This window comes from Hylobates moloch, unplaced genomic scaffold (assembly GCF_009828535.3).
Source record: "Hylobates moloch isolate HMO894 unplaced genomic scaffold, HMol_V3 SCAFFOLD_1, whole genome shotgun sequence".
NCBI classification, from domain to species: Eukaryota; Metazoa; Chordata; class Mammalia; order Primates; family Hylobatidae; genus Hylobates; species Hylobates moloch.
The window spans coordinates 70927205-70950727 of record NW_026652276.1 but is presented as its reverse complement, the minus strand read 5'-3'; the positions used below and the strand labels follow the sequence as shown (position 1 = coordinate 70950727).

The 23523-nt window shown below is 40.6% G+C and overlaps 1 protein-coding gene across 2 annotated transcripts in view; it reads left to right on the top strand.

The window, feature by feature from the left end:
• LOC116810669 (plasma membrane ascorbate-dependent reductase CYBRD1) overlaps positions 1-23523 on the top strand; it is a 34947-nt gene that overhangs the window by 5741 nt on the left and 5683 nt on the right. Inside the window, exon 2 of one of the 2 annotated variants that reach the window (XM_032755399.2) lies at positions 12636-12844. The exons of the other annotated variant lie outside the window; for it this stretch is intronic. Coding sequence (XP_032611290.1) covers positions 12636-12844 — 209 coding nt within the window. The remainder of the gene's footprint in view (positions 1-12635; positions 12845-23523) is intronic. 2 annotated transcript variants of the gene reach the window in all.

Here is a 23523-nt window from a genome sequence, read left to right as displayed (position 1 = left end):
TGCCTCAATTCTCTGCTTGCCTTACTATGAACTTTTTGAAATTTTCGTCCATACCTGCAGTTTCTAGTTCCTTTCTTCCTGTTCTTTCTCATGTTGCTAATTCCATTGGTCAATTCTCAGTCCTCCATAGTGTTTGAGTGGAAGGCAGCATTTGACATAATTGACCCCTCACTCCTCCTTGGGACACTTTATTTTTTTTTATTTTTTTTCTTTTTTTTTTTTTTCTTTTGAGATAGAGTTTTGCTCTTGTTGCCCAGGCTGGAGTGCAATGGTGTGATTTGAGCTCACCGCAACCTCTGCCTCCTGGGTTCAAGCGATTCTCCTGCCTCAGCCTTCAGAGTAGCTGGGATTACAGGTATGCACCACGATGACTAGCTAATTTTGTATTTTTAGTAGAGACGGGGCTTCTCCACGTTGGTCAGGCTGGTCTTGAGCTCCCGACCTCAGATGACCCGCCCGCCTCAGCCTCCCAAAGTGCTGGGATTACAAGTGTGAGCCAGCAAGTCTGGCCAGGACACTTTCTTTACTTGGCTTCTCTTTCTTCACCTGGTAAATTGGGCGGCTTCCAGGACACCTGATTCTCGTGGCTCTTCTCTCTTTCCTGGCTGCTCCATCCTCAGTCTCCTTTGCTGGTTCTTCCTCATCTTCCTGATGACTTCAGGTTAGAGTGCTCAAGCCTCAGTCTTCTGACCACGACCACCTCTTTTTTTCTACACTCACTTCTTTGGTGGTCAATCTTATCCAGTCTCTCCTTGGCTTTAAGTACTATCTATACACTGAACCCTCTCAAATTTGTATATTCAGCCCAGACTCTTCCCTGAACTCCAAACCCAAATATCTATTTGCCTACTCAGACTCTCTACTTGAATATCAAATAGGCATGTCCAAATCTCAGCTCTTGATCTTCCTCATGCCTGCAAAACCAACTCCTCCCATAGGTTCCACCATCTCAGTAAATGGCAACTTTATCCTTGCAGCCGTTCAGGACGAAATTATGCAGTCATCTGTGATTCTTCTCTTCCATACTTCTCAGCCATTTCACTAGAAAATCTTATAGACTCTGAATTCAAAATGCAGTATTATCTAAATTCTGATCACTGACTATTAATTTATTGTCTGTCTTCTCCTACTAGAATGTAAGCTCCCAGAAGGAAGGGATTTTGTCTGTTTTCTTCAATGCTGTATCCATAGCATTACCTAACACATAATAAACATTCAACGAATATTGACTAAATTGATGGAAGTTTGGCCAATTCTTTAAACCAGAGGGTCACACCAACAAGGATTGGTGTACAAAGTAAATAGGTGAAGTAGATTTAGTATACAGCACCCACCAGGGTGTCTTTCTGGATTCAACTAAACATTCAGACACGAGAGACTACTGCCAGGGGTGGTGGCTCATGCCTGTAATCCCAGCACTTTGGGAGGCCAAGGTAGGTGGATCACCCTTGGTCGGGAGTTTGAGACCAGCCTGACCAACATGGAGAAACCCCATCTCTACTAAAAATACAAAATTAGCCGGGCAGAGTGGCGCATACCTGTAATCCCAGCTACCCAGGAGGATGAGGCAGGAGTATCCCTTGAACCCAGGAGATGGAGGTTGCGGTGAGCTGAGATCATGCCATTGCACTCCAGCCTGGGCAACAAGAGCGAAACTCTGTCTCAAAAAAAAAAAAAAAAAAAAAAAGACATGAGAGACGATTAAGACCATACTGGACACCAGTCTACTCAGAAGGATGTAAGACAGAAGCCAGAGCTTGCTGGCAGGACAGTGGCTGGGCAGTGGTAGTGGGCATCCTTGCAGCAGCAGTCAACATAGCCCTCAGTAAGCTATCCTTTCCTCAGGCAACAGCTGGGGCACCAGGAGATGAGCTCTGCACTGGTGAGATCAGAGCTTAAAGTCCCCATGCCCCATAGGAACCATTGTCTTTTGTAGTACTCTGTATGCCTAGTTCTATGATCCCTGCAAGGAATAGGTAGTGGGTTGAATAGTGCCCCCCAAAAAGATATGTCTAAATCCTAATCCCAGGTATCCGTGAATGTGACCTTACTTGGAAATAGGATCTTTGCAAATGTTAACTATGAATCTCAAGATGAGATCACCCTGGATTTAGAGTGGGCTCTAAATCCTATGATTGGTGTCCTTATAAGAGAAAGGAGAAAGAGATTTGAGACAAAGACACACAGAGAGGAAGGCTCTGTGAAGACAGGCAGAGATTGGAGTGATGTGGCCATAAGCTAAGGAAAATGGAGAATTGTCGGCGCCCGTAGAGGCCGAAGAGGGTATGGCATAGCTTCTCCCTCAGGCCCATCCTGCTATTATAACACCTTGATTTTTCATTTCTGGCCTCCAGAACTGAGAGAGAATAAATATATTGTTTTAAGTTACTAGATTTCTGGTAACTTGTTATGGTAGCTCTAGGGGATTAATATAGGCTATAACAGTTATCACTGCACTCTGGGAAGCCCAAAGTATTGGCATCATCATCAGGTATTTACAGATTTCTCATTGTTTCTCTCAGTCCAGACACAGTTTACCAATTGGGTCAGTTTTTATTATAACCAGCGTTGCCTAATAACTGGTGACAAACCACTTCATCTGTTTACTAGGACAGTTAATTAAATGTCAAATCCTCATGCAGCAGAGTATAGGTGTACACTTGTGTGAGAGGTGGGAACTGTAGGGAACTAGAGAGTGCTCACTCCTGGCAAAACAGGAAGCTTCCACTTAGCCCCAGTGGATTGTGGCTACGGGAGGATGCCAGTCCAAGGTTGCCAGGGCTTCTCATTCCCCCGAGAGAATCCAGATTTTTAAAAAATTGGTTCAAACGAAAAGTAAACCAGCCACAAAAACAAAACCTCTAAAACATTGGGCTGATCAAACAAAACAACATCTTTGGACCAAATTCCAGTCCATAGCTTCCAGTTTACAGGTGACTCCTGCTAGGGTTTTCTCACTTGACTTTGCAAGGTTTTAAATTTTTCCCTTAAAAGGTAGAACATTCTTCCTTTTTAAGAAACATAGAGGGCCAGGCACGGTGGCTCATGCCTGTAATCCCAGGACTTTGGGAAGCCAAGTAGGGAGACAAGCCTGGGCAACACGGTGAAACCCCATCTCTGCAAAAAAAAATACAAAAATTAGCCAGGCGTGCTGGTGTGTGTTGGTAAGTCCCAGCTACTCGGGGGGCTGAGGCTGGAAGATCACTTGAGCCTGGGAGGTCGAGGCTGCAGTGAGCCGTGACCATGCCACTGCACTCCAGCCTGGGGAACAGAGCAAGACCCTGTCTCAAAAAAAAAAAAAAAAAAAAAAGAACAAAAGAAAGACTAGAAATCTTTGTTATAACTTTTTTCTTTGTATAGAAACTTCCTTAAAAGGTCAAAACAAGCTTTGAAATGACTATACAGACTTGGGCTGTACTTTTCTAAGTTTTTGTTGTTGTTGTTCATTCAATTTCTTCATATTATCCTATCCATTTAATTAACATCTTTATTAAGTACTTACTGTGTGCCAGACACTGTGTAAAACAAGTAAGATACAGCTCAGTCTGCAAGCTGTTCCCATGTGATTTGGTTGGACACGAGTTATGGTTTCTTTCTTTTTGCTTGTTTGTTTTGATACAGGGTCTTGCTCTGTCAGCCAGGCTGGAGTGTAGTGGCGAAATCATGACTCACTGCAGCCTCAACCTCCCGGGCCCAAGTGACTCTTCCACCCCTCTCAAAGTGCTGGGATTACAGTTGTGAACCACCGCACCGTCCCAGCTCAAATTATGATGGGGTTTTTCGTCGTTTTGTTTAGAAATGTAGGTTATATTGATCCTTAAATATTTAGAGCTGGCTGGGACCTTAAGTTCTACCCTTCATTTCAGAGACCAAATGTCTGGCTAGGGTCAGATAACCAGGTAGTATCAGAGCCAGTACTCTTTCTAATCTGTCATAATATTAATATGAGGCACAAGAAAATATAGCTGATCTTTCTGAAAACACACAATTTCTGAATATTTTTACGTGTGTTGTCAATTAATTGAATTTTTTTTCTTTTTCTACATGTATTTGGTACCAAGTAGCTGCCTTTGTGAGGATTTTAATCACTCAGAGATGTGTCTAGGGCTAAAAATATCTTCCAAATCATCTGAATCACTTCCTTCATTTTGACTTTCCAGAGATTTTCAGTTTCATGACATTCATGCTGTGAGACAGTTTGAATGCACCAGACATGTTTCAAAGCTCTGATTCTCTTTGACAGCCACTGCAGGAATCTTTTCAAGAAGTTTATTTAAAGAAGATTCTCTGCTTTTTCATTTAAACTTAAGGTCCTTTGGATAGAATGTGGTAAGCTCTTGCGTGCAGAGGGAAATGAGTTGTGGAGACTGATAATCCTGTTCTGAGCATTCTGCCAAGGAGAGCGAAATAATACTTTATTCAAAGAGGGAAGGGAAGTGTAATGGGCACACCATGTTTAAGTAGAATTCATAAGTGTTTTAAAATTCCAGTGTACTTCAAACTCAATAACTTACTCTTATTTTATTTTTGAATTCACTTCAAGTTGTTAAGTGGGTCCAAGTGCAGAATGCTTTTTACTTATTTGAAAGGGCCATTTGGTCTTCTGTTAGCTAATACTTGGATCAGCAGTACAATTTTTCTTGAGTTTTTTGATTTGTGCATTTTATGGACCTGGCATGGTGGCTTATGCCTGTAATTCTAGCACTTTGGGAGGCTGAAGCAGGAGAATCACTTGAGCCCAGGAGTTGGAGACCAGCCTGAACATCACAGCAAAACCCTGTCTCTACAAAAAAATACAAAAATTAGCCAGGCATGGTGGTGTGCACCTGTAATCCCAGCTATTTGGGAGGCTGAGGCAGGAGAATATCTTGAGCCCAGGAAGCAGAGGTTGCAGTGAGCCAAGATCATGCCACTGCACTCCAGCTTGGGCGACATAGTAAGACTCTGTCTCAAAAAAAAAAAAAAGACTAAAAAATAAGTATGTGAGGTGATGGATATGTTAATTAGCTTGATTTAACCATTTCATGATGTGTATGTGTGTGTGTATATATATATATATATATATATGGAAACATGTTGTATATGGAAACATGTATAGCACAAATATGTGCAATTTTTAATTGTCAACTGTCAATTAAAAAAATAAATTTTAAAAAAAGTAAAAGAGGATTTGCTCATTTGCTGGGAATACTGAATGAACTACTGTGCTTTATTAGCAATTATTCCTGTGCTTTATTTAGAATTATTTGGGCCGGGCATGGTGGCTCACGCCTGTAATCCCAGCACTTTGGGAGGCCAAGGTGGGCAGATCACTTGAGATCAGGAGTTTGAGATGAGCCTGGCCAACATGGTGATACTCTATCTCTACTAAAAATACAAAAATTAGCCAGGCATGGTAGTGCTCGTCTGTAATCCCAGCTATTCTGGAGGATGAGGCATGAGAATTGCTTGAACCCGGGAATCGGAGGTTGCAGTGAGCCGAGATCCCACCACTGCACTCCAGCCTGGGTAACAAAGAGAGAGACTCTGTCTCAGAAAACAAAAACAAAAACATACTTACTGAATTCCTGCTATATGCCAAGCTCTATGCTAAATACTGTGATGTGACAGTGAACAGGATAGACATGTTCCCACCCTCATGAATCACAAGATTTAATCACAGAAGAACTAGAGTCAAAATGTTTTCCATGTTTGGGGACATTTCTCTCCCTCTAAGCACTCTTCCCCTACCACACACACTTTGACAGATTCTAAATTTGCATTGCCTGTTCTAAGACAAACTTGTGTATATAAATAGTTTTGTAATGGTATATGGATGGAAAGTTGGTGTCAAACCAGAGATTACATTTTAGAGAGTATACATTTTCACATATTCCCAAGTTTTGGTTATGCAACAAGGAGCTGAGACATTTTCCTTTCTTTTCTTTCTTTCTTTTCTTTTTTTTTTTTTTTTTTTTTGAGACAGAAACTCCAGCTCTGTTGCCCAGGCTGGAGTGCAGTGGCTCACTGCAACCTCCATCTCCCAGGTTCAAGCAATTCTCCTCCTGCCTCAGCTTCCCGATTAGCTGGGACTACAGATGTGCGCCACCATGCCTGGCTAATTTTTGTATTTTTTGATAGAGATGGGGTTTCACCACATCGGCCAGGCTGGTCTTGAAATCCTGACCTTAAGAGATCTGCCTGTCTTGGCCTCCCAAAGTTCTGGGATTACAGGCATGAGCCACTGCACCCAGCCAACCTTTTCTAATAATTAAACCCAAATTCAAGTTACTGTATTTTTCTCTCCATTGTCTTAAGATGATTATACACAGGTATTCATGTCTTCCTCCCTCCCTTTCTTTCTTTTTAAGTTTATCATGCTAGCATGTTCCACCATCAATATCTTTTCTTTTAAAGGATTTAAAATGTATTTCTCATATGTATGTTTGTATTTCCCCTCATTTTCTGGGAGAAATGGAATGCCAACTAGAGCCTCTAACAGCAAACCCTTGTTTCAGTCACAAGTAGCTGTTTTATACCATTTCCCCTTCTCGTGGGCTTAGGGGACCTTTTTCTTCCTTCTCATTGAACCTCAGGAATGGTGTCTAGGTAAGTACCAAGCCAAAGAAGCAAGAAATATTTAAATTCCACTCTCCAGGCAGTTTTTGTAACTGTTGAGAATAGATTCTTGTTTAGGAAATATGGCTTGATTTGTTAAGATTGCCCTTTTCTCCCAAAGTCCACCATATTTCAGTTACTTATAAATTTTAAAAACCATGTAAACAGCTTATGCAAATGCAACATTTTGCATTTATCCTTCATTTATCCAGAGAGCATTTTGAAGCATACTGAGCTTTGCAGCAGAGCCTCTATGTAGCCAGGATAGATGCTGTGAAAACTCCATGTGCTAGAGGTCACGTGCCTCACTTGTGTGAGAGCCCCTCAAATCTCTGCAAGCCACCTATTGAGTAGGTAAGACTAATTGGCTAGTGGGTTTGCAGGCTTATGAAAATATTGTTTTAACTTTAAAACTGGAATGAGCTCTTTCAACCATAAGAAAAAACATAATAGATCCCTAAGTACCCACGACCCAGATTTAACAGATGTTAAGATTTTCAGCAACATAAAATTTTATAAGCTGTTAGCTGGGTGTAGTGGCACACACCTGTAGTCCCAGTTACTCTGGAGGCTGAGGTGGGAGGATGGCTTGAGCCTGGGAGGCAGAAGTTGCAGTGAGCCAAGATTGCGCCACTACACTCCAGCCTGGGTGACAGAGTGAGACCCTGTCTCAAAATAAATAAATGAATAAATAAAAATGAGACATTTTATCAGCTAAAACTTAAAGCTGGTGGGAATCAAGGATGAGACAAAGTGATGGAGGAGAGAGGTTGGAAGTAGGTGCCCTAACTCAAGCCAGAAACAAAACGAGATAGAAAAACTCTGAGAGAGACCCAGGGACTCTCAAACCATAATTGTATAGGTTCATTTGGATCAGAGGTGAGCACCTCTCCTGCTTCAGAAACCCCTAAGGGCTTCCCCTTACAGTAACAGGATAATAATTGGTGTTTGATTGATGACCCCAAATGATCAATAAAAGATTAAATGTATTCTATTCATTCTACTGCTGGACAGGGAAAGCTAGTGTGCAGCCAATTTGTATAAATGTAAAAGGTTTTTAAAAATCAAGTTTTGACACTCAAAGGGGATGAAGTTCAGTTTTACAGCAAATTTGACACATTTCTCTGATGCTTCATAGCATTAGAAAGAGTAAGAAGTCTTCACTGGGAACACAGTTGTCTTTGAATTTTTTGCTTTATTTATTTATTTATTTTTGAGACAGTCTTGCTCTTTGCCCAGGCTGGAGTGCAGTGGCTCAATCTCAGCTCACTACAACCTCCACCTCCTGGGCTCAAGCAATCCTCCTGCCTCAGCCTGCTGAGTAGCTGGGACTATAGGTGCACACTACCAGGTCTGGTTTATTTTTGTATTTTTTTGTAGAGATGAGGTTTCACCATGTTGCCCAAGCTGGTCTTGAACTCCTGGGCTCAAGCAGTCTACCCACTTTGAACTCCCAAAGTGCTGGGATTACAAGTGTGAGCCACTGTGCCTGGCCCCGACATTTTTTAAAAGTAAACTTTTTACTGAAGAACAACATACACGCACAAAAGTACCTAAATCAGAAGGGATGTGTTTTTATCACATGAACACATCTGGGTACCCAGACCAAGAAACAATATTCAATGCACATCAGAACCCCCCAGCAACCTTCGTAACTCCTTTGTGTCATGATATCATGAAAGTTACTCTTTTTTTTTTTTTGAGACAGAGTCTCGGCAGGGTGGAGTGCAATGGTGCGATCTCAGCTCACTTCAACCTCTGCCTCCCGGGTTCAAGCGATTCTCCTGCCTCAGTCTCCCAAGTAGCTAGAATTACAGGCACATGCTACCACGCCCAGCTAATTTTTTGGGCTTTTTTTTGAGACGAGTCTGGTTCTGTCGCCCAGGCTGGAGTGCAGTGGCATGATCTCTGCTCACTGCAACCTCCGCCTCCCGGGTTCAAGCGATCCTCCTGCCTCAGCCTCCCAAGTATCTGGGATTACAGACATGCACCACCATGCCCAGCTGATTTTTGTGTTTTTAGTGGAGACGGGGTTTCACCATGTTAGCCAGGCTGGTCTCAAACTCCTGACTTCAAGTGACCTACCCACCTTGGCCTCCCAAAGTCCTAGGATTACAGGCATGAGCCACTGCACCCAGCCTGAATTTTTAGCAGAGACAGAGTTTCATCATGTTGGCCAGGCTGGTCTTGAACTCCTGACCTCGAATGATCTGCCTGCCTCAGCCTCCCAAAGTGCTGGGATTACAAGTGTGAGCCACCTCGCCCAGCCTACTCTTGACTTTTAATATCAGAGATTAGTTTTTATTTTGGGAATTTTTGATATAATATGATCCAGATTGGGGAGAAAATTCTGCTATGGTTCATTGTTCATAATTTGCTTTTCAAGTGTTGAAATCTTGAGGTTTTTTTTTTTCCTGTATGTAGATTTTCAAGTTCACTCATCTAAAACTCCTTACCCGGGGTGGTGTTTGTATAATATGATGGTGATGATGATAACAAAAAAAAACAATATTAATTTTAAACCATGAATTGAGGAGGGACAAACTACTTAACCTCTCTGCCTCAGCTTCCTCTGTACAATAGTAATAATAATTCTATCTTCACAGAGTTGAGGTGAGAATTATAATGAAACTGTGAAGCACTTAGATGGTACCTACTACCTAGCAAGGACTCAACTGTGTGTGTGTGTGTGTGTGTGTGTGTGTGTGTGTGTGTGTAATAAATGAGCCCAACCCAGGCAAGGGGGAGATGTGTTATTAGGTCTTCATATATCGCACATTTTTATTTTACTATTGCCTGATCACACACAGATTGCAGAAGGCTCCACTTTGTAGCTAAAAGGTCACTAGGTCATTGGGTAAAGAGGCATTTGCTTTCCCAGGAAACTAGAGAATTATGTAGCGTGTGCTTAGAGGAGAAAAAGCATGAGGAGGGGAAACCACAGCGTTTGAGTTGACGTCAATTTAGTTTCTAGATTTGATCAGTCTGTAGAAAGTGCTTTGTGTTTGTTTATTTAAACAATACTTATGGGTCACACATACACACAAGTAACCTAGTGAAATCTGAATAAGGGATGGAGGAGGAGGGAGAGAAAAAAATAAAAAATAAGCAAATTAAAAAAAAACCTGAATAAGGTCAGAGGATTATATCAATGTCAATTTCCTGGTTGTGCCATGGTACCATAGTTATGTAAGATGTTAGAGAAAACCGGGTGACGAGTATATGAGATTTCTCTGTACTGTTTCTTACAACTGCTTGTGAATCTACAATAATCTCAAAATAGTTTAAAAAATAAGTTCTAGTGTTCTATATAGCACTGTAGGACGACTAGCGTTAACAATAATGTGCTGTATGCTTTCAAGTAGCTAGAAGAGAGGATATTGAATGTTTTCAACAAAAAGAAATGAGTTTGAGGTGATAAATATGCTAATTACCTTGATCTGATCACTATACATTGTATGTTTTGAAACATTACTATGTACCGCATAAATATGTACAATTATTATATGTCAAGTTAAAATTTTAGGCCAGGCACAGTGGCTTACACCTGTAATCCCAGCACTTTGGGAGGCCAAGGTGGGCGGATCACCTGAGGTCAGGAGTTCAAGATCAGCCTGGTCAACATGGCAAAACTCTGTCTCTGCTAAAAATACAAAAATTAGCTGGGCGTGTAATTCCAGCTACTCAGGAGGCTGAGGCAGGAGAATCTCTTGAACCCGGGAAGTGGAGGTTGCAGTGAGCCGAGATCACAACATTGCAGTCCATCCTGGGCAACCAAGAGTGAAACTCCATCTCAAAAAGAAAAATAGAGATTTAAAAAATACTTATGGAGGAGCTACATGCTTTGAGTCCAGGGCTGCCTTAGCCTCTGGGGATACAGTGGAGAAACAGCAAGACACATTAATTCCCTCAGAGAAGATGAAGTAGGGGTGAGAGGGGACCTTGAGTTTGCTTTAAAAGTGTACTTTTTAAGGTATGGCATTAAATCATTTGAGAAGATTCCTTGAATATAGAAATGATTATCCAAAGAGTCTGCACGTTCTCAAGGAAGTATAACCAATCAATGTTTATAGGATACCCATGTACACACTAAATTTAGTAAGTAGCAATCCTTCAGGGTTGGGATTAAGTAAAAGAAATATTGTCCTAATGGTGAGGACTGTTAAGTGTTAGAATGGAACCAAAGAATAGGAAAAATGACATCCTGTGCTGAAAGCTTTAAAGAGGCTGAGTTCATATCTGTCTTTGTAGGTTTAGATGTGTTTCTGCCTGAAAAAGGAATAGATAATCCCTTATATTTTTATAATCCTATGAAGTTCTTTGGTGTTTGTTTGTTTTTTGAGACACAGTCTCGTTCTGTTGCCCAGGCTGGAGTGCAATGGCGTGGTCTTGGCTTGCTGCAACCTCCGCCTCCTGAGTTCAAGCGATTCTCCTGCCTCAGCCTCCCAAGTAGCTGGGATTACAGGTGCCCACCACCACGCCTGGCTAATTTCTGTATTTTTAGTAGAGACCAGGTTTCGCTATGTTGGCCAGGCTGGTCTCGGACTCCTGACCTCAGGTGATCCACCTGCCTCGGCCTCCCAAAGTGCTGAAATTACAGGCGTGAGCCACTGTGCCCGGCCCAAAGTTTTATATATTAAAATTATAAAAGCCTTTGGTGAAATGAGGCTCCTTTTTATTTTCTGGAATTAAGAAATGTACATGAGGCCAGGCACTGTAGCTCATGCCTGTAATCCCAGCACTTTGAGATGCTGAGGCGGGTGGTTCACTTGAGCCCAGGAGTTCAAGACCAGCGTGGGCGACATGATGGAATCCCATCTCTGCTAAAAATAGAAAAAATAGCTGGGTGTGGTGGTGCGTGCCTGCAGTCCCAGCTACTTAGGAGACTGAGGTGGGAGGATCACCTGGGCCCAGGAGGTCAAGGCTGCAGTGACCTGTGATCGCACCACTACATTCCAGCCTGGGCGACAGAGAAAGAAAAGAAATATACGTGATACTCTGCTGATATAGTGGAATCCATTGTCTGAGGAAGTATTCTATAAACTTTTTCAGTCTGCCACACATTTCCAGATATCTAAATTTTCCCTGACACAGACTGGAGGGATGGATAGGGGCAGGATTTTATCTTCAGAACAAAAATTAACTTCATGTTGGTTAAGGTGGCCATATAATTTATTGCTTAAACCAGGACACTTAAGAAAACCCTTTGTAAAAAAACTTTTTTTTTTCGAGACGGAGTCTTGCTCTGTCACCCAGGCTGGAGTGCAGTGGCATGATCTCAGCTCGCTGCAACCTCTGCCTCCCAGGTTCAAGCGATTCTCATGCCTCAGCCTCCAGAATAGCTGGGATTACAGGTGCATGCCACCCCATGCCTGGCTAATTTTTGTATTTTTAGTAGAGACGGGGTTTCATCATGTTGGCCAGGCTGGTCTTGAACTCCTGACCTCAAGTGATACCCCTGCCTCAGCCTCTCAAAGTGCTGGGATTACAGGCATGAGCCACTGGGCCCGGCCAAACTGAGACATTTTTAAGAAGAAAGGAGACAACAGGCATAAATCAGATTGTTAAGATTAGGAATTTGGTTTTGGATGTGGTAAGTTTGAGATGTCTGGGAAGCAAACACCGTATGGAAATACCGAGAAGACATTGGATTATGCAGGTCTGGAGCTTAGAAGACAGTTCTGGGCTGGAGATATAAATTTTTTGGAGTCCCTGCCATGGAGACAGCTTTTCAGTGAAAGAGTGAATGAGATCACCCACAGAGGGAGTGCAGAGGGAGAAAAAGCCCTAGGACCGAGCCTGAGAGGCACCAAGGTTCATTCACAAGTTGGGGGTGAAGAAAATGCCAGCAAAGGAACCCCTCCACCGTCCCCTAGAGGGAGCCACTGAGAGGCAGGGGTAACATGGGGAAGAGGGGAGAAGCAAAAGCCAAGAGAAAAAGGTTTCAAAACGGGAGTGTCCGGTGTGTCAAACTGTTCATTTTGTGTTGATTAAAAAACAAAACGAAACACATTCTGTGTCCTTTCGTCTCTCCCTAGCCATCATCGTCTACAGACTGCCATGGACCTGGAAATGCAGCAAGCTCCTGATGAAATCCATCCATGCAGGGTTAAATGCAGTTGCTGCCATTCTTGCAATTATCTCTGTGGTGGCCGTGTTTGAGAACCACAATGTTAACAATATGGCCAATATGTACAGTCTGCACAGCTGGGTTGGACTGATAGCTGTCATATGCTATTTGTTACAGGTCAGTATTTCAATGTATTTACAAGCAAGTTATAAAAACAATTCAGAGACTGTAAATGTTTTCTTTTTTTGAGACAGAGTCTTGCTTAGCCACCCAGGCTGGAGTGCAGTGCCGCGATCTTGGCTCACTGCAACTACTATCTCCAGGGTTCAAGCGATTCTCCTGTTTCAGCCTCCCAAGTAGCTGGGATTACAGGCACCCACCATCATGCCTGGCTAATTTTTGTATTTTAGTAGAGACGGGGTTTCACCATGTTGGCCAGGCTAGTCTTGAACTCCTGACCTCAGGTGATCCGCCTGCCTCGGCCTCCCAAAGTGCTAGGATTACAGGTGTGAGCCACCGTGCCCAGCAACTGTAAATGTTTTCTAAACATTCTTTACATTTGTTTCTATTATAACTATTTTCCCCTAAGAGGGCACCAGAATTGCAGAATTCACAGAATAAAATAATAAGAAATAAAGATTTCCTATACTAGATATGACTTTCAATCTGGATTCTCTAATCTCTAATACTCTGCTCTATATCTTAATATGTAAAAGTAAGAAATATCAGGCTGGGCACACTGGCTCATGCCTATAATTCCAGCATTTTCGAAGGCCGAGGTGGGAGGATTATTTGAGCTCCAAAGTTCAAGACCAGACTGGGCAACATAGGGAGACTGTCTCTACAAATAAAAGAAAGAAAGACAGAGAGAGAGAGAGAGAGAGAGAGAGATTGATCTAACAATTAGCAATAAAGAGAATACCTATTTAAAAATCTGTAGGTCTTGGCTGGGCATAGTGCACTGCACTCCTGTGATCCCAGCACTTTGAAAAGCTGAGACCAGTGGATCGCTTAAGCCCAGGAGTTTGAGATCAGCTTGGGCAACATGGAGGAACCCCATCTCTAAAACAAAAACACAAAAATTAGCTGGGCAGGGTGGTGCACGCCTGTTGTCCTGGCTACTTGGGACGATGAGGTGTGCAGATCCCTAGAGACCAGGTGGCAGAGGTTACAGTAAGCTGAGATTATACCATTGCACTCCAGCCTGGGCAACAGAGCCAGACCCTGATCTCAAAAAAATAAATAAATAAAAATATTTGGGGTTTAATTAAAATGGTTCCCAGAGGAATAGGCTTAAATGCTTTTATTATATTTTTTGGAAAGAAAACTTAAAATACATAAGCTATTTACTTAGGTAACTATAAGGGAACAGCAAAATACACCAGGAAAAGTAAATTAATAAAGGTAAAAAAAATCCATAAATAATTCATTTTCTATTGTGGTAACAAATTACCACAGACTTAATGGCCTGAAACAACATAAATTTATTACCTCACAGTATCTGTACCTCAGAAGTCCAGATTGGCTTGGCTGGTTTCTCTGCTCTGGGTCTAACAAGGCCAGTATCAAGGTGTCAGCCTTCCAGGGCTCTGATTGGGAGACTGGGGTAGAATCAGCTTAAAGCAAATTCAGCTTGATGGCAGAGTCTGGGTCCTTGTATGTGCAGGACTGAGGTCCCTGTTCCCTTGCTGGCCATCAGCTGGGGCTGCCCTGAGCCTTGGAGTCCTCTCTTCCTTGTACCCGGCTCCCTTCGTCTCCCTGCCAGCAGTGGACATCCAGTCCACCTCGCTGGCTTGGAAACTCTCTGACTTCTCCTTCTCCTTCCTCCTCATCTCTTCTCCTCAACCAGATAAAGTTCTTACCTACCCCAACCCCTAGAGGTTACCATTCTCCCGGTGTTTATTCTCATTCTCTGCTTTTTAAAATACTTTTATCACATACCGTGAACCAATATATTGATTAAACAAGATGTTTAATTAAATAATATTTATTAATTAAACAAGATGTTTAGTTAAATATTGATTAATTAAATAATATATTGTTTAATTTTGCTTTTTAAATGAAACTTTTTTAAATAAATGGTCTCATATATATTCTATTGCAACTTTTTAAAAATTCTACTGATTAAACTGTATTGATTCCTCTGGCTATAGTTCATTCACTTTTACTTTTGTATTCCACTGTATAAATATGCCACAAATTTACTTACCTGTTCTCTTGCTATTTTCAGTTAGAAACTATGCTGCATTGAATATTCATATATACATCTCCTGGTCCTCATATCTAAAGGTTTCTCTGGGCATATACATAGTAGTGAAATTACAAGCTCAACCTAAAAAGATAATGCTAAATTGTTTTCCCAAGTGATTGACCCAGATTATATTCCTGCCAGAAGTTTATGAGTTCCCATATCCTTACCAGCTTGCATCCTCTTTAAACTTTAAATCCTTGCTAAACTAGTTGGTACTTAATGATGTATTTTTGTAGTTTTAATGTTCATTTCACTTGTGTTTTATCTCCTAAGACACACCTGTTTGTGTCTTTTGTCTATTTAAAAAATGTTTCTCTTTTTCTTAAAGATTTATAGGAATTCTGTATCGAATTCTTTTTCATTTATATGTATATTGCTATATCTTCTCCTAGTTTGAAGCTCACATTTTTTCTTTTGTTAATATCTTTTGATAAACAGAAATTGTCAATTTTAATGCAACCAAATTAATCATCTTTTCCTCTGAGGCTATCATTCTTCGTTTTGTTTTCTTTTGGTGACTTGTTTATGAAATTCTTCTCTACCCTGAGGTCAAAATATCATCTAATGCTTTCTACTAAGAGCATTAAAATTTTGTCTTTTACTTTTCTACTCTAGTACACAGAAAAAATAAACCAAAAAAAACCCCAACAATATGAAAAATAGTTTTGTCTTTGATATTTCAGTACTTACTTCATCTGGAATTAATTTTAATTGTGAGGTGATGTGATTCAACTTCATTTTTTTCCAGATGGGTGAACTATCTTCCCGTCACCATTGATTGAATCATCTCTGCTCCTACTATTTATGTGCAAAGCCAATTGTGTCCTATAGAGTATCTTATCCTCTGTATCCTAGCTAGCGCAGTACAGAATTCAAGTGTGTAGAAGTGTACAGAAGACATAAGAAGTAGACAGGTAGAGAGAAAAATCTTTGACTTTTGGGGCCGGACGCAGTGGCTCATTCCCATAATTCCAGCACTTTGGGAGGCCTAGGTGGGAGGATTGCTTGAGCTCAGGAGTTCTGGACCAGCCTGAGAAACATGGCAAAACCCCGTCTGTACAAAAGATATAAAAATAAGCCAGCTCTGGTGGTGCACACCTGTGGTCCCAGCTACTCAGAAGGCTGAGAGAGGAGGATTGCTTAAACCTGGGAGGTCAAGGCTGCAGTGAGCTGAGATCCCACCACTGAACTCCAGCCTGGGTGACAGGGTGACACAGCAAGACCTTGTCTCAAAAAAAAAAAAAAAAAAAAAGAATCTCTGACTATTTTTTATTTTAAAGAGAATGCCTGCCAAAGGCTAAAAAAGAATTAATAAATAAAAAGAATGCTTCTAATATTTTACCATTGAGTACAGATGAGTCACATTTCCTCCTATCCCTGTTTGTGCAAAGGTTTTATTTTTCTTCTTAAATCATAAATGGATGTGGAATTTTATTGAATGCTTTTGCTATCTCTGCTGAGATGAATATAGCTTTTTTTTTTTTTTTTTTTTGAGATGGAGTCTTGCTCTGTCGCCCAGGCTGGAGTGCAGTGCTGCCACCTTGGCTCACTGCAACACCTGCCTCCCAGGCTCGAGCAATTCTCCTGCCTCAGCCTCTCGAGTAGCTGGGATTATAGGCGCGTGCCACAACATGTGGCTAATTTTTTTTTTTTTTTTAGTATAGATGGAGTTTCACCATGTTGGTCAGGCTGGTCTCGAACTCCTGACCTCAAGTGATCCACCCGCCTCAGTCTCCCAAAGTGCTGGGATTACAGGTGTGAACCATCGCGTCCGGCCAATGTTTATTTATTTTTAAATTGATGTATAATAGTCATAACATATTTTTGTGGTACATGTGATATTTTGATACAAGTATACAATGGGTAATGAACAAATCAGGGTAATTGGGATACCTATTATTTCATTTATCTTTACTTTGTGTTGGGAGCATTCCAATTCTTCTCTTCTAGGTATTTTGAAATATACAATAAATTATTATTAACTGTAAACACCCTACCTTTTCTTCTTTAATATCTTAATATAGTCAATTATATAAATATATTCTATTTTTAAACTTGGGTGAGTTAAAAACATACTTGTCTCAAAATTCTCTTTTGCTTTCTGAAATATCCAGATTCGTATCTCGCATTGTTGTCTTTGTGCTAACTGAGCTTCTCAGAAATATTATTTCACAACTTCATGGCTTTGCTTAGTGGGAGGAATTTTGGCACCTGGCTTCTTTCTTGCTCAGATCCAGAGGACAGGTAGGGTTTAAGAAAACAGGATTTGCAATTAGGGAGACCTCAGTTTGGATTAGGTTCATCCATTTGATAGTTGGTGACCGTGGACCAAGTTACTTCTCTGAATTTCTTTTGCTCAGCTATAAATCAAGGATTATAATCCTTCACAAAATCATAAGAATCAAAGCCAAATAATGCATCTAAAGGTTCAGCCCAGGGCTTAGCACACTGGCATGACACAAATTAGCTGTTGTTATTATAAGTGTAAATCTTGTGGTATGCCCCTTTATAACCTGCAGATGGCATTTTCCACTTCTACTATTGATCATAGGTACCTTCATGGTTAAGAACATGCATTTTATGTCATTGCAATTTTATTCCCAAATCTATTCATATATTCAGCAGTGAACTGAATACCTGTTATATGCCAGATACCTTGCTAGGCTAGGCTGTGGGTGATACCTGTTCCACAAGACAAATGTGGGCTCAAAGAGACATGCTCTCTGCCCTTGTAAAGCTTGCAGGGAAGATAGGCAATTGAGTATTTGGTAGATAGGAAGTGTTCTGGGAGACCTCTCATATAGTATGTGAGAGCTCTCATATAGGGGATAAAGGAAGTCACCTCACACCAAGACCTGAAGCCACAAGCCTGGTGTTGAAAGGGCAGAGAGTCTTCTAGGTGGATGGAATGGCATGTGGGGAAGAGTTTGTGGTATTTGAGGAGTAGGGAGGAGACCAGGCTGTCCAGAGCAGGGCACGGAAGATGAATTGGAGGCTGGACAGGCATAATTATAGGGAGACTAGCTTGCAGGTGTTTATGGAGTTAAGATGAGAAACGATGGTGGCCTAGAGGAGTAGCAGTAGCAGTGAAGCAAAGTGGATAGATTCTAAAGATACTTAGGAGGTAGAATTAATGTGATTTGGAAAGTAGATGATATAAAGAATGAGAGAGAGTCCCTCACAGGCTTTATTGAGCAGGTGCGTGGCCACAAGTTTGAATAAGTGGGTAGATGAGAAGGGAAACATTGGAGGGGAGGAGAGGGCTGGACGAGTGTTAGATGCTACTGAGGAGATAAGCAAAATAAAGTCTGAAAACTGATCATTAGGCTTAGTAACCTGGAAGTCACTATGACCCCAGAAAGCAATTTCCTGGCTTCCTTCCTAGGAGCCAGATTGCGATGGATTGAAGAGGGAGCAGAAGGTGAGGAAACTCAGTCAAGAGGTCTGGGTGAGAGGGGAGGAGACAGAGAGGGTGGCAACTGGACAGGGATGGGAGTCCAGGGAGGCATTTGGGTGCTCTTTTTTTTTTTTTTTTTTTCTACTTCTGCTTTTTATTGTGAGAAGTTTGGGCTTATGGAAAGCCTAACAGGATGGCACCAGTAAAGAGACACTGTGAACACTGGAGAGACACAGTGACCTATAGCTAGGTCCTTGGGAAGCAGGTCACAGAGCACAGGTGGAAAATTGGAGGACATAATCTCCAATGTAATTGAAGAAAAGAATTGTTGGCTTGGGGTGATTTCTTGCTTTGTTTTGTTTGGTGGCAGGAAATTGAGGCTCTTCTCTGAAATTGCCTCTGTTTTTCCCATGAGGTGATAGTAAGATCATCCCCCAAGTGTAAGGAGGCACATCAGAGAGTCAGACATTTCAGGATGGGGGAGAGCGGAGAGCTCATTGATAAATAAGACAATAGAGGTTTGCTGAGCAGGGTTGTTGAACTGCTCATAATCATGAACTTGGAGTGATGCTAGTCTCTGTGGTTGTGGTTTACTCCAGTATTACCTAGCAGACCAGGGGTAGTCATGAAGATGGCTGAGCCAGGGTTGGAGTATTGCCAGGTGGATGTGATGAAAAGACAGTGTAGCAAGGAGATGTAGAATATTGGCAGGAGACTTAATGACCAGTTTGAGTGTCTGTTATGTCCTTTATAAAAAAAAAACAATGGGCATATTGTAATTGGTGCTAGTTAGATTTATTTATTTATTTATGTATTTATTTATTTTTAATTTTTTTTAACCCCTGGAAGAAAAGTGTCATTACATTGGAGGAATGCAATTTGGCAATGACCTAAGACAGCGTTTGTTCCCTAGAACAGCAGCATTAGCATCACTAGGGAAATTAGAAAGACAGATTCTCAGCTTCCACCCTAGATCCACTGAACCAAAGACTCTGGGGCTGGGGCCCAACAATCTGTGCTTTAACAAGCACATAAGGTGATTCAGATTAGTGCTAATATTTCAGAATAATCAATCTAAGAGAAAAGCCTATGAATGGTCAAAAAGTTGGACATTAACAGTAATATTAATGAAAATAAAGGTGAGTTCTTTAACATCGGGACCTTGCCTGTCTTGTGTAGCATTCCCAACACTCAGAACATCTGGGTCATAAGAGGGGCAAAACGTATGTGGAATGAAGGACTGAATGAGTTTATAAAATAGCACAAAGATGAAGGAGATCTGGGAGGAGCTTCCATATAATAATCTATAGTTTACTTGAAAGATCATTAAATCTACCTCTACCCTAAAAAAAAAAAAAAAAAAAAAAAAGGCAACCATACCTACTACAAAAGCTAGCCAGGTAGGTATTTTTTGGTCTCATTAATGTCTTTTGCAATAAGAGCTTTTGTTATGTCTAAAAGCTTACATGCACTAAAAAAAAAAAAGAAAACAAAAGAAAAGAAAAAAACCAACCTCAGGCCAGACATGGCATGGTGGCTCACACCTGTAATCCCCAAAATTTGGGAGGCCAAGGTGAGAAGATCAATTGAGGCCAGGAGTTGAAGACCAACCTGGGCAGCATAGCAAGGCCCTATCTCTGTAAAAATAAAAACAAATAAAACTCATCTGTTTCATAAAGTGAGAAACTGCCATAGTAGTATACATTTATATCTTTAAGAATAGTAATAATTAACTGAGAAATGCCCAGACATTTAAGATGGAAACTTTATTTTATTCTATTCTATTCTTCTATTCTATTCTATTCTATTCTATTCTATTCTATTCTATTCTATTCTATTCTATTCTATTCTATTCTATTCTATTCTATTCTAATTTATTTACTGAGACAGCGTCTCACCCTGTCGCCCAGGCTGGAGTACTGTGGTGCAATCTTGGCTCATTGCAACCTCTGCCTCCTGGGTTCAAGCGACTTTCATGCTTCAGCCTCCCAAGTAGCTAGGGTTACAGGCCCATGCCACCACACCTGGCTAATTTTTGTATTTTTAGTAGGGACGGTGCTTCACCATGATGTCCAGGCTGGTCTCAAACTCCTGGCCTCAAGTGATCCACCCACCTCGGCCTCCCAAAGTGCTGGAATGGCAGACATGAGCCACTGTGCCCAGCCAACATGGAAACTTTAAAAGTAAACTTCTATTGTCTATTTGTAATTATAAAATAATACACATTAATGTTAAAGTTTATAAGATGTAGAAAGAGATAAAGAAAAAACCCTGGCTATTCTGGGCACACTGCCTGTGGGGTATCCCTGTTCCACAAGGAGTAGAACCTCTGCTGCTGCTACAAATTAAATAAAAAAACAAAAAATGAAAAACCCCACTGATACTGCCATAATCTAGAGATATCATTACCTTTTGGCTTATTCCCTTTAGGCTTTTATTATGCCTATGCAAATGTAGATATAGATATTTAATTTTTAAACATAATTGGGTCATACTGTATTTTCACTTTCATCTCTAAGTAATAACTTTTAATGAAAGTTTATTTTTCCTTAGCTCTTAAGAACTTCCACTGTGGTGAAGAACAGCTTCCTGTAGGTGTGATTCCTAAACACTGGGGCACTTTGTTTGCATATAGTTGGCATTTAGTGTGTTTGTAGACTATGTATAAGGGAAGATTCCACTACCTTCTCTTTTGAGGTTTTCCAGACTGTTTATCCATATCTCTAGAATAATTTGAGTGAATCAACAGCAGTCATTTTCAAACTTCAACATGTGTAAGAATTGCCTGGAGTGTGTTTAAAATGCAGATTCCTGGGCCCTAATCCAGAAATTGGATTTAGCAGGTCAGAATGTGGCCCAGGCATCTTTTTATTTTTTATTTTTTTGTTATTGTTGTTTTTGTTGTTGAGACAGAGCTTTGCTCTGTCACCCAGGCTGAAGTGCACAATGTCAGCTCACTGCAACCTCCGCCGTCCAGGTTCAAGCAATTCTCTTGCTTCAGCCTCCACAGTAGCTGGGACTACAGGCATGTGCCACCATGCCCGGCTAGTTTTTGTATTTTTAGTAGAGACGGGGTTTCAACATGTTGGCCAGGCTGGTCTTAAAATCCTGATCTCAAGTGATCCTCCTGCCTCGGCCTCCCAAAGTGCTGGGATTACAGCAGGCATCCCTTTAAATACATGCCTTCTGTGAACAGCACTTCCACTACTGACTTAGAGAGACAAAAGGTCTTATAATTTTCGGTCCACTAGGTTATAAATTATCACCTTCACTTGTAAGGTCATAAGATTAAGATAGTTAAAAGGAAATAATGATTATTTATAAATTATGTTATTATAAATTATAAATATGTATCACTGCAGCATTCAGAACACTTTTAATCAAAGTTAAGCATTCTGTAATGTTTTTCTTTTCCTTTTAAATGTAATTTTCTTTTGTTGCAAAAAATGTTTAATGGTGAAAGTCAGATTTAGGGTAGTTAAGTTGCTCAGGGATCCTGTAAGCAAATTTCTGACCTCCTACCTGCTTAGACTGTTGAGCCCTACAGGATTGTAAGAGACACACATGACAAGTTATGGAGGAAATGAGAGAAAACAGAAAGAATCTTAGGAATGAAAATAGGAGAGCAGGAATGAGAAATATATGTTTCTATGGGTAAGCCACAGAAAAGATAAGATGATTTATGGAGATATATTTGTGCTAAATCCCTGAGCCCCATTTTCTTTTCCTTTCTTTTCTTTTTTCTTTCTTAGACAGGGTCTCACTCTGTTACCCAGGCTGGAGTGCAATGGCACAATCTCAGCTCACTGCAACCTCCATCTCCAGGACTCAAGCAATCCTCCTGCCTCAGCCTCCAGAGTAGCTGGGACCACAGGCGTGCACCACCACGCCCAGCTAATTTTTTGTAGAGATGGGGTTTCACCATGTTGCCCGGGCTAGTATTGAACTCCTGGACTCAAGTGATCTTCCCACCTTGGCCTCCCAAAGTGCTGGGATTACAGGCATGAGGCACCACACTTGGCCCCCATTTTCATATAGAAAGCACAACATGGACATCAGGAAGCTTGCCCTTTGATACTAATAGAATCACTGAAGTTCACTGAAGAAGATTCAGGAATATTCTGAACCACCAAGAGGGAACCCTCTGAACCATTTCTAATATATTCAGGCATTTTGGGTATTAACTAAATAATAAAATATGCAAACCAACCTATCAAATGCATTTGTTATTACTTTTTTAATGTAAATTACAGAATTTATTGTATTAGGATATACTTCAGAAAACAAAAGTTAATCTTGGCTATTCTTGGCCCTTTGATCTATGTAAATTTTAGAATCAATGCATCAAATTCCACCAAAAATCTATTAGGATTTTATTTAATCTATAGATAAATTTGAGAACTGACATCTGTATAATACAAGTCTTCCAACTCATTATCATGAGCCTGTTTTTTTAGCCTTCTCCAAAATACTGCAAAGCTTTGTATTTTCTTTGTAGAGTTGTTGTCTCCAACTTACTGCTAGCTCCTTGCTATTAAAAATGGTATCATTAAAAATTAATTCACTTGTTGCCTCTTTACAAAAAGTGCAACTGATCTCAAGTATAAATTTATACCTAGCAAACTTGATAAACTTATGTTAGTAATTAATCTCAAGATTATTTTGGATTGTGTTTTATAATCTTATGTGATTAACAAGTTTTGTTTCTTTTTCTATCATCATTTCTTTTTCTTGCCTAACTCAGTAGCTGAGACTTTCAGAAAAATGCTCAATAGGAATAGGTGATAAGGGATATAAGACAAATCCCTTCTAGATCCGAGTCATGTCTTGGAAGAGAGCTACTCTGAAATGCCTATAGACCATAAGCAGACTGTGTGTGGGCAAGAAATATACTTTTATATGTTAAGCTCTTGAAAATGGAGCCTGTTCCTGCAGCATGTTCTGTCCTAATATAATCAGATTAAAATAATTATCTTCTATTCCTATTTGTTAAAACATCTTATACATGACTGTTGAATCCTACCAATGTTTTTCACCATCTGTTTTGATGATTATATGATTTTTCCTCTGCAGTCTGTTAAAGTGACAAATCATACAAATTGTTTTGATATTAGTTTCCATTTATTACTATTTGGTATTACACAGGAGCTGATTCTCAGTGTGAATTAGGGCGTTGGACCCCTCCCCCTGCCTCCCTTCTTCTGTCTG